Source organism: Grosmannia clavigera (genome assembly GCF_000143105.1).
Source record: "Grosmannia clavigera kw1407 unplaced genomic scaffold GCSC_160, whole genome shotgun sequence".
In the NCBI taxonomy this organism is placed as follows: Eukaryota; Fungi; Ascomycota; class Sordariomycetes; order Ophiostomatales; family Ophiostomataceae; genus Leptographium; species Leptographium clavigerum.
Genome location: NW_014040779.1, coordinates 567,447 through 578,947, shown reverse-complemented (window position 1 = coordinate 578,947; position 11,501 = coordinate 567,447). Strand labels below are relative to the sequence as shown.

General features: G+C 48.4%; 2 protein-coding genes across 2 annotated transcripts; one reads left to right on the top strand and one right to left on the bottom strand.

The window, feature by feature from the left end:
* Positions 1 to 549: 549 nt before the first annotated feature.
* Positions 550 to 5,064, bottom strand: CMQ_5087 (uncharacterized protein; the record flags this gene model as incomplete). Its single annotated transcript, XM_014316023.1, has 6 exons — positions 550 to 674; positions 729 to 810; positions 3,129 to 3,201; positions 3,275 to 4,170; positions 4,538 to 4,693; positions 4,747 to 5,064. 6 exons carry the CDS (start codon positions 5,062 to 5,064, stop codon positions 550 to 552), a joined length of 1,650 nt encoding a protein of 549 aa, XP_014171498.1.
* Positions 5,065 to 5,582: 518 nt separating this feature from the next.
* Positions 5,583 to 9,718, top strand: CMQ_5023 (nb-arc and tpr domain containing protein; the record flags this gene model as incomplete). The annotated part of the gene is made up of 5 exons (XM_014315959.1): positions 5,583 to 5,937; positions 6,004 to 8,233; positions 8,294 to 9,303; positions 9,408 to 9,582; positions 9,694 to 9,718. 5 exons carry the CDS (start codon positions 5,583 to 5,585, stop codon positions 9,716 to 9,718), a joined length of 3,795 nt encoding a protein of 1,264 aa, XP_014171434.1.
* Positions 9,719 to 11,501: the final 1,783 nt, after the last annotated feature.

Here is an 11,501-nt window from a genome sequence, read left to right as displayed (position 1 = left end):
TGATCGTAGGAAAAGTATCAGTGTAATCGTGTCAGACAAGGACAACGAAGAAGACATATTTTCCATGATCGCCGTATCGGTGTTGACCCCAATTGTCCAAGTAATGGAAGCTGTGATCGTCCTGGTCAGACCATAATATGAACAATAGGGACGCCCTTATCTCGAATCGCTTGTGACTGAGGAACAGAAGATTATGCCAACTCCATATACACAAAAGATGATTATGTCATCAAGACCCGGATAAAGTGCAATGATTGGAACGAGTCATTTTGTATCGTTAGCAGAAATTTAGACCAAGACAGCACACAATTGGAAAATATGGAGAAATAGGGAAGCAGCGCCAAGGAAGGGAAGGAAGATATAGTGAATCCACAGACCATTTTACGAGTCTTTTCAAGTCTGGTGCTCGTGTTGGCTTCACCTCGAAGAGGCTACTGGACCCAGCAACCACGTTAAGGTACGAGCGCTGCTGGGACCTATCCCAACCCACCCCTGATAGTTTAACGCCGTGTCAGAAAGGCGGGCTGCAAGAAGCAATAGTTAGCGGTTTCACGCAGGTGTGTGGTTCCGCGGCGAGCGGCGCAACGGACGAGGTGCCAGAGAGTTGGCACCAGAGGCCGCAGCATTGGCGGCGGCGTTGGCCTCGCCACCCAGTTGCCCGGGAAGTACAAGGCCTAGGTTGTGCCGGCTGCGTTCTAGGCGATCTTGCTCGGCTTGGCGCTAGTCACCGAATCTTTGGACGAAGCCGTAGGCTTCGAGAAGCAAGACGACAGCTGCCGTCATGGCGATGCTAGCAACTGCCACTGCAATCTAGGCGACGTCAGACATGCTGACAGGCCACGTGAGGCCGGTGGTAGAAGGAGGGGAGGAGGTGACGAGAGTAAAGAGAGGTGAAGAGTGGTGGTTGGTGGTGGTGGCTGTGTCGTAAACGAGACAGCAGCGTCAGTGATGGAAAATGTGGTTTGTAAAAAAGAGAGATCTGGAGACGGAAGACGAGAGAACAAGGGATTAAAAGGAGTGAAAGAAAGACCGAATCAGCAATCTAGTCCTGCTTAGTATGACGGAAAGGGCAGGTACGGCCTTTGGATACAGTGCGAAAACATCGTGAGACGTGCTCTTTCTCTATCGAGGCACCGATAGTCGGAGCACCGTCTTCGTTATCATGATTTCAGGCGCGTGTCCCCCAGGTCGCAGCGATAAACGGAACATGGACTACAAATTGGAACTCGGTGAATCACTAAGGCAATGGTCCCATGTTCAGGAGAATGGATGCTCGATTTGATCGACTGGCAAGGTACCGTCCGTCATACCTTCGCGAAAAATGATCTCTCTTTTTTAATCTTCAATTTGGATTAGATCGAATTATCACCAAGTTTCGTAAACACCAATCGCCTGCAAATCGACATCCAGAGCCATCATCCCGTACCGCTAGATAACGACACCAAAGCAAATAAATAAACCGATGGCATAATGGTGTGTATTTGTATATTGTATAACACGTCTAAAACGGCGCCCAAAATTCACTGCAGTTGCATCTGATCATCAAGCTGCCCACCATCGTACAGTCCTCTAGTGTACTGCGTCGTATTCGATGGGAAACCTATCGCACCCATTAAGGTATCTGTTTGTGCAGCCGGCGGTAAAGCCGCATATCCATTTGGATCTAGCTGCGCATCGAGATTGCCACCATTGACCCCCCAGGGACCATTAGAATAGGGATAACTTGCATCGTAGTCTTGGCTGCTGCTGATAGTATAAGAAGGACCAGATACAACACTGAGCTCCTCAAAGCTCGCAACCGGTTGAGGCGGTGCAATTAGGTTTTGGCTGGCCTCCGTGTCTCCCAATCCGCAAGTACTTCCAAAAGATGTATATCTAGAGAAAACTATCTCCATCCCATCGCGGGTAGCAGACTCCAGTAATGATTCGAATCCGTCAGGGAGGACCCCCCCGAATCTTTGCATCACAAAGTCTGTTAGATCCCGAATCCCGTGGCTCATGATGAAATCCTGGTAAGTCAGAGCATTTCGGAGTAGCTCGCTGTTGATATACGGCGAACTCGGCCTGGGATGGGCGGGAAACAGTATCTCGAAAACTCCATACCATTGCTGCTCTTGGGTTTGGCTAGCAGGAACCCTTCTCGCCAACTGTCTGCGCTGTATGGCGTTGATGCCGTCCGGTGGCGAATTCGCATTTCTGGAGCAGGATCTTTCCCTTATATGAAGATCTCTCCGGCTCTCATCTCTGAATGTTTCGTAACATATGGAGCAGTATATTGGCATGTCATGGTATCGCCTCAGGTGCTGCTTGACGTCTCGGATTCTTGAGATGATGTACCTAGTGCAATTCCGGTGTTTTATGTGGTCTTTTTTGTAGTACGGGCAGGCAAATGTTTCTTCATTGCTATTCGTTTGTGGTCTCCTCCGTGTACTTGCTGGTAATCTTCGGTTGGTCTGCGTGTTGCCGACGGCTTGGCTCATCGTCTCCTTGCTGCCATTCACCCCTCCAATACTCGGAGTGGGGACTAAGGATATAGCGTCGCCACCTACACTGGATTCGCCAGCGCACATCCTCAGGTGTTGTTCGTATTTTTTCAGGATGAGCTCAACCGCCTCTTCCTTGATGGGAAACAATGGATGATTCGACGGTAAGGGAGCTGGTGGGTCGGACATATCGGAGGTCAGTGAGAAGGCCGAGTCTAGGTCAGTTGAGGCATTGAAAGACCACAGAGAATCCATATCAATCGAACGGGGATATCTAGTCTCAATTTGCGTTTCTCTCGGAATCAAATGCACCGCGCTTCGACTGCTATGCTCTATGACGACCGGCTCTTCTGGAGCTTTGTCTGCTAGTCGGTTCGAGCTTTGCATCATTGCAGATAGCTTCTCGGAGCTCATGCTGAAATCGGAATCTTCAGAACGTGCAGGAGGTGGTTCATTTGATCGCCCACAGCTCGAGGGAATGGGCCGAGTACAGTCGATGTTGATTGCTTCGTTTCCAGAAGCAGTTACTGGAACAGGACAACAGGCTTCGTTTGCTATTGAGTCGTCCCGCCGCTCTGTTTTGTTGCTAGTATCGACAGATTCTTCGTAATCCGAGTGAGCGTCAGCGTTCCACACTTCATGTACCGTTCGGATTTCTGGGTTGCCTGTAATATCTCCAGGACCGAGCGTATCAAAGTGGTTTCCATCGCACTCGTGCCTGCAAAAAGTCATTAGCTTGGGCATCGGAGATGCGACATAAGGATGGGAGGTCCTGCTGCAATCTCACTTACTGAGAATATTTGATAATTTCTCGGTACAATGGTGCCAAAATAGCATATTTTGCATCTTCCAGGAAGGATTCCTGCGCCATGTTGAGCTCCTTAATGGCCAGGCTGCGGAACTCTTGAAATTGTCGATAGACGCAGGCACCGACTGCATCTTCAAAACCAACGCCGATTTCATCTCGAATGCGGCGGGAAGAGAGTAGCTGCTTAGCAGTAAGAATATCCAGCAGGTGCTTGTCCACTGCTTGGAAATTCTCTTGCAAATCTTTCTCAACGAGAAGTCCTGGGGTACTCTGTCGAATCTCTCCGAGAGACTGGCCGAAGGCTAGCTCTATCAAGCTTATGCCAATCTTAGTCAGCATTGGCTGCTGAGACTGGGTTTTCTTAGATGACATCGAATCGGTGGATTTGTCAACAGAGACCTGGAGTGAATAAAAGTCTCGGCCAGGATGTTGACCGCAGTGTGCCTCGCCATCCAAGTGGCCGAAATTAATGTCCCAATTGACCCATTCCCGGAAATCGTCGGCCCACGGAGTAGTCGATAACCGCAAAACGAATGCACAGAACCGAAAAGCGAGATCCAACCGCCTCCCCCGGGTTAGTTTTCTCCTACCGGGTCGTATCAGGTCTTGAAGTGAAGTTAGAGGCACCTTCGACTTTATGTCGTCCAAAAGTTGAAGAAATGATCTGTTTTCCGTCTCCGAAGTACCTGGACGGCGATGGGTCTTCAGCTCACGAGTATCAATCATTTCTGATACGGAAGTCTGATCCTGTGTGGGTGGGCAGCCATGCATATCTCCCTCCGCTCCTTCGGCCGATGGGTTCGAAGCAGCTATGGACGTTTCTGGTGTACGCACGTTGGGCTTCGGAGTCGGTTTCGTCTTCCTTTGTTCTGCACCTAGCTGCTGGTTTCTGAGATTGTCAGCTTCGATTTCCGTGTCGATGTTCAATAGTGTCTGATATATCCACTAACCTGTAGCCTTGCACCGGCATACCAGCCTCACGAGCTTTTATCTTCGAATCGGACATCAAAGAATGTGATAGTGACGATCTTGGTGCGAACAAATAATCGCAGGTCCAGCCATCTTTCCAAGACTCAGACTCCGAGAACCGAACGTTGCAGGCTGAGCAATGACAGTCGTAGCTTGCGACATGGAACCCTTTACAGCTGCAAGCGTAGCCTTCGCTCATGACGTAAAGTGTTTCCATCGATAGGCTTCTTTCGCGGTGAAAGAACAATCGAAAGTTTGGTGGGTTGCAGTGTCTTACAAGATGTGGCAGTGGTATCCACGGGTTGGCCATATAAGATGCAAAGTTCTTGTTGATTGTAGACAGTTTGTCCAAGCGCTTCTGGATTGTTGTCCGTGAAGTTCCAGTACCCTTCCGAGTGTCGGCGACACTTGGTCCCAGCTTGTTCAAAACTGCCTGTAATTGAGTCAGAATTCTGTTGGTCGAGAACTATGACGAGTATGGCTCACAGTTTCGAGATTGGTACTCGTGATATCGTTCTTGAGCTTACTCAGTGTCTTTTGCATAGACTGGAAGTTGGATGCGAGAAGACGGGCGGTCTTGTCTCCCAATCGAGCCTCAATGTTTTTCCATAGACATTCGTCACTGGATGAGGAGTTTGAAACTAGAGTGAGCTTGCAAAAGAACTGGCCATACATGGTGACCTCGTTGGAGACTCGTCTGGCGAGGCTGCGCGACGCACTGTCGAGCTTCTTGAGCCCTTCGACATTCTCGGTCACCTCGGCAATAAGCTGCCAGATGGAGACAATGGTCTGAAGTTCGGACATTCTGAGGAAAGTTATACTAGAGGAAACCAATAGCGGCGATGAAAACGGTCGTTATGTGGAGAGAAGCGAAGACAAAATCGAAAATAATGGTTGGAAAATGGCGATGGCAGGCCCGGTTTATTTTCAATTTGCGAAAAGATGGTGAGGCAGAAACGCTCGCCTCACCCCCACTCCAGAAAGGAGTATTGAGGCGGGTGGCTGACATGCATGATAAGAGTGCCCGTAGGATTCGTCAGAATGTGCAGATTCGAAAAGAAGTTGTTCTTATCCGACCATTCAGCGTGTGCATGAAAGTGTGCTTCGTGATTGCACAAAGTATCTTTCTCTGCAGGATACTTTGTGGCCTCCGCATGACCATAAGCCGCATGAGCGCGGGGGATATTACCGACCATCAGCTTTCTTCGCTTGTATACTAAGTTCATGGCTAATTTTGATTTCGAGCTCTGAATTATTTCTACGCAGACTTTCACCCAAAGCCTCCATACATCCCAACATCCAAACATCAACTCATTCTCGCAATGACTCCAGCAATAAACAATACAGCCAGAAAACTTCAGGAGAGCCGCGGGCTGAGAGCCAGAGCTCCAGTTGCCGCTCAGTTTGAAGACTGTTTTCAGGCCTTCGTTCAGCTTTACGATTCTCTGCAAGCCAACTCCTGCAACTTCGATTCCACACCCAGTCTCCCTCCCGAGAACGGCGCCGACGAAATCCCCCTTCATGAACGTGCCGAGTATTGCAGAAGAACTTTCAGCGCATGGGGTAACGACAGCGGGGCGTCATCGCGCGCGTTGGACCATGCATTGAAGGAATCCCCGTCGTTGATGCAGCAGACGTTGTACCTCCTCGGCGAGCTGTCAACAACTTTGGAACGAAGTATGTCAAAAGTGTCGTGCCGGTCATGCATTGATGCTGTATCTGTATCCAGCTAACGATGACCAGCAAAAGCGAGAGTTCTGCAGATTGAGAACGACAGGATCCTCAGTGGCAGAGTCGTGGCAGACGACCAAGACGCAGAAACCAGCACTGAAGCGTACCTTGATGAGATTCAAGATATTCTCACATGTCTGCTCGAGCTTCTCCCGGTCCTGCGATATCCAATGGTGGAAGAAACCGGCCAGGAACTTCTTCAAATTTACGATCCAGCACTTTACCCTGAAAGAATGTATCGAGACGTCGCAAGGACGATGTTCCCTCATGCGCCTGATTATTTGTGGAATCGTCTCGCCCAGAACAATATACGGGCAAGAAAGAGGCTAGGGAAGTTGCGGTGCAGAAGCAAGGGCCTGATGACGCATGCAGACCATAAACAGCAGACCAACAGTCTCATGTTATCACGGGCTGAGTATCCTCTCTATCCACGGGGTACCTTTAGATCGCCTTACTCATTCTCGTCATCTTCGAACTTTGCTGCAACCGAATCCGATGGTGAGCTGACCGTGAAGGGGCCGCATGCCTATTATGAGAATTCAGGTGCCTCTGATATGGATGCGTCGTCTATGACCTCCACCATGGAATCGCAGCCACATGTGCTGCAACAGCAAATTCTCAACCATAGGCTCCCAGACAATCCGTCTCGCCATGGGGACTACGGAAAAGCCGAATGTCCTCTTTGCCATTTTGACTTGCCAATGGCAGATATTTCTGGAGACCTGAACGACAAGGAATGGGCCGCTCATGCATATCTCGATCTGAGACCATACGTGTGCACCTCTGATCAGTGTGCACTCGATAACATACCCTTCGGCGACAAGGATATGTGGTTCCAGCACGAGATGGACTTCCATCGTTCTAAGATGGAATGGTCTTGTGTCTACTGTTCTGTTGCTTTTAGAGACGAAAAAGAATTCGAGGATCACCTTCTTTCAGCCCACGGCGGTCATGCAGCTTTGAACAACACTTCTCTCCTGATCGATAGTTGCAAACGCTATTCGGCCATTCTCGCCTCCGTTCACATTTGTGATATTTGTCTTGGGCAATATAACAACATCAATTCTCTGAAAAATTGTCTTGCCGGCCACTTGGAGACGTTTGCGCGCGCTACCACACTTGGTATAGACCAGATTGGGGCTGAGCAAAACGACTATGTAAAGAGATTTATCGCAGAACAGCGCAAGATCCATGAAAGCAGCGATTTGGGAATCGATAATGCTCTCTTCAATTCCAGCTTGTCTGCAGACGACAATGAAAGCAAAGTGGCATTGTTCGTCAAAAATCAGCAGCACAACGCCGCGATGCTACGCTGTAACGTCCCCAATCGTGACCACCAGTTCTTTGGCAGACATGACAGCTTGTCGTCTGCACATCTCACTTTGTCAACACTAAACAGGATGTGTACAATCACTGGCCGTCCTGGTATAGGAAAGACGGCCGCTGCTATTGAGTACTCATACAAGTACGAGTCTGCATACTCATACACCTTCTGGGTTGAGGCTGAAAATGAGGGCCGGCGTGCCGAAACATACGGAATGATTGCTGCAAGCCTCAAGTTGGACAAGAATGCAATTCCGGACGAGAACTCCCGGACGTATATCATCAGAGACGCTTTGACAAATACGGACAAAGAATGGCTACTCATCTTCGACAATGCTACCAGTTGGAATGACATAGCTCGATATATTCCACCAAACCTGGCAGCCACAAAGGGTTCTGTACTCATTACTACCCGCGACGATAATGCGCTATCTATTCCGGTCCGGTTTCATCACAAGTCTGTAAGCCTAGACGCCTTGCCGTTGGAAGATGCATGCAGGTGCCTTCTTTCTGCCCTTCGTCCGGGACTGGGTGGAGAAATGTTGGAGTACCATCCAAACTACCAGCTAGCAACAAAAGTAGTTGAAGTCGTAAAAAGGCTCCCACTGGCAATCACCATTGTTGTGGGCTATGTCAACATGTCACGATGTACGCTGGATGAGTTCCTTGAGATGTGGGAGGAAAATGATTCCCGGATGAGGAAGAAAAGAGAGGCGCCAAAGTTGTTCGATGAAACTGTAGAGGTTTACGGCACAATCGATGCTCTGTGGGAGATCGGAATTCGAGAAGTCGACAGGAACAGCAGGCGCCTCCTGGACATCATGTCGTTTCTAGATTCAGAAGGCACGCCGAAAACCCTTCTGATTGGTGATCACAAAGAAGAGTTTCTCGAATTTTTGCATGAGTCCGAAACCATAAGGTGGGCATCGCATTCCTTCCATCTATTCGGTGTGCATGCAGCTAACCTTCACCCTCGTAGTTTCAAAAGAATGATCAAACAGCTGAGCGGCCGTCGGCTGATTCACGTGAAACGGTCTGGGGATGATGAACCGAGCTACGGTATACACAGGCTTCTCCAAAAGCAAATCCACCTTGATATGAATGATTACAGCTTCGCCGACTCTTTCCGGAAAGCTTTTCATCTGTTGCGCAAGCGGTTTCCCCGGGCAGACCCAGCCCAAATCCCTCGACCAGCAACCTGGGTCATCTGCGAGCAGTACATGCGCCATGTGTCGAGCTTTCATCGCACATTCATGAAGAACTCCCACAGAACTACAATCGATAAGCTCAAGACATTAGAACTAGCTGAGCTATTCTATGATGCCGGGTTTTATGTCTGGTCTCGCCAAACTACTGGCTACAACGGCCTGGATTTTTTGGCGAGCGCGGAAGCCATTCTCAATGACAACAACTTTGAGGCCGACGAAATGCTCCGTGCAAACATCCACTGCATGACGGGACTCCTACTCCTGAATATCGGGGTCATGGGTCGTAGGAAGGGTACCGAGCGCCTCCAAGAGGCCAGAAGAATTCGCAGAATCATCTTCAAGAAAGACCCCACCCGGCAAAAAGATGTCATGTACAGAAATGCGACGAATGACTACGCTCTCTGTCTTCTCAACAAGCACCAGTTCGACGAGGCAGGAAGACTTTTCAGAGCGTGCTTCGAGAGATACCAAGTTTGGGGTAGTGAGAAGGACAACCCTTTTGAGTATTCAAAATACTACGGCAACTACAGTGTGATTCTCATGTGGCAGGGAAAGACTCAGGAAGCGATCGATTCTATGAAGAGATGCATGGAGTACACTGAAAAGTTCAGCGGTAGGAAGGCGCAATATTACCGCCGCCAGTTCATGCTTGCCTGCCTTCTACTCCAGCATGGAGATGAGCAAGGCGCACTTGACATGCATCTTACAACTCTCAAGGCTCGGCTTGAGTTGCACGGAAAACTTCATGAATTCACCATGGATAGCACGTATGCGGTCGGTCGTACGTACTACCATATGAGTGATTATCCCAATGCTATGTAAGCCTGAAGTCCTCGCTGTCTGAAGTCAATTTAAAGCTAACGTCCTTTCACAGAAAATATATAGACACTTGTATTGAATGCGCAAAGAATTCCAAATGGCCCGAAGAAGCCCTTGGCAGGGCAAAGCTTAACCTGGCCGAGCTGTACGAAAAGGAGGGAATTGGAGGAGCAAATCAAATACAGGCGTTGCGAGTGGAAGCAAAGGTGGTCTCGGACAAATACTCGCAGTACACTGCGAGGTGTGTTCGTGAGGGTGACAGTGATTTGGCTCTTTTCGACGATTTGCAACCGACGTTCTTAGGGCGATACCTAGGGCGGATGCTTTTGACTACTCTTCAAAACGATTACAGACAAACTGGTACAAACGACGAGTAGTCTGTTTTGGTTTACTTCTGTGGCTCGTTCCATTTTTTTTCTTCCAATCGGAAAGGAAACAATATCGCGGCGATGACATTCGTTGGTATACAATAGTAACAAAATCTTGTGTGCCTTGTTCTTCAACACATTTCTGCTTTATTGTCTACTTTCCCATAAATTATAAACTTATAGTTGAACAGTCCAAATCTTAATAACCCCTTGATCATTTGTATATTCGTATCCCGATTTATAACCCATCGATTACCAAAATCTGTGTTCGATACTGTATCAAACGTAATGTCTTTTGGGGGACTTCTTCGTGAACACTCGAGCGAATCTGAATTCGGCGAGTCAGTTACAGTTGGCTACAATTGGACCAAGAAGAAAATTGGGACGTACTGGTTTGGTTGAATCTTTCTGGTGATGGATGCCAGCCTGTGTTATGCCGCAATTGAGCCCTCTCCGTAGCATACCATGAGCTTCTTGTCGTAAAATACAAGAGAGTCCTTTTCTTGACCGAAATTCGGATCGTCCGTCTGCGTCACATGGGATTTCTTCCAAGGCTGTTCTAATGTTTCCTCTTCCGAGGCGACCTGAACCCATCTTGGCAATATTCTGTTAATACCAGAAGTCACTACGTTCTGGGTTTCCGCTATTGAGCTGGTAGAAGATTCCATGCTGGGTGATAAAAGCGACTGGCGGTTGGAAGTTGAGGCTCATTGGTTGTAATATCGTAATGTTTTCCTTTGCAAATACGGGCTTTAGTCTTGCATTTATATTCATATTGTCAAGCATTGGAATCCGCCACACTGTGGCCCTTCCGCCCCACTTGGCCGTACGGGCCTGTAATTGGTCAGAAGGCACAAAAGCGGGTCCTGACACTAGTATTAATACGGATCCCCAGAAGGGTCGCGATGTATCTATTTCTTCCTTAGTACACAACACTCTTTCGCCCACACTAGACCCTATTCAGCCTCCTGCTCCTCACAGTGCATCACGTTATATGACCGCTACGTATAGCCTCCTTTAACCTTCACACATATTTACCCGCCGTGCTAGGAAGTACTCAAAGGTACATTCCGATAGCACTCCACATTTGTCACACTAAGCAAATTACTTTGGCTGGGGGCTCCAGCTCCTGATTCGTTTTAGTGCCATCGTCTTACATACGTCTATAAACATATAATATACTGCCAGCATCCTCATTTATCAGTTTCTATCATCAGCCGTGGCATTATGCCGAAGTCCCGAAGATGGCTGGCACGGTAACAGCTAAAGTTAACTACTTGAAAAAGTTGCCTCTATATGAAAGGGAAAAACCGTTTCAATTGTTCATTCCTGTCGACAAGAACTCGGCCGATCCCAGGACCTCGAATCTAGAGTTCGAATCGAAAGAACAAACGTTCGTCGACATTAGGAACAGCAGCTCCGTGTTTTCGCTCGATTCTCACGGAGTCCGGATAAAACAGCACCCAACCTCGTTAGGCCCCACAGCATTTGCAGATCGAGCCGTGGTAGAGTCCGACTACCTTCCGGAAGTTGAGCAGATATTAAAAACCATAGAAGGTGGCTACGATAAGATATTCTTTTTTGACTGGAGGGTAAGTGGTTGCTACAATGTACTTCCTATGGGAAACGAAGCTTATATGAAATCCATAGGTCCGCAATTCTGCGATACCCAGGGAAGAAGTTGAATTCGACATGAATGACCTTACAACTTGGCTCCGCCCTTCTCCAACTGTACATGTGGGTAGGTACAACTCGTTGTTCCAATAGTTTTTTTTTTTTCTTTAAATTATTG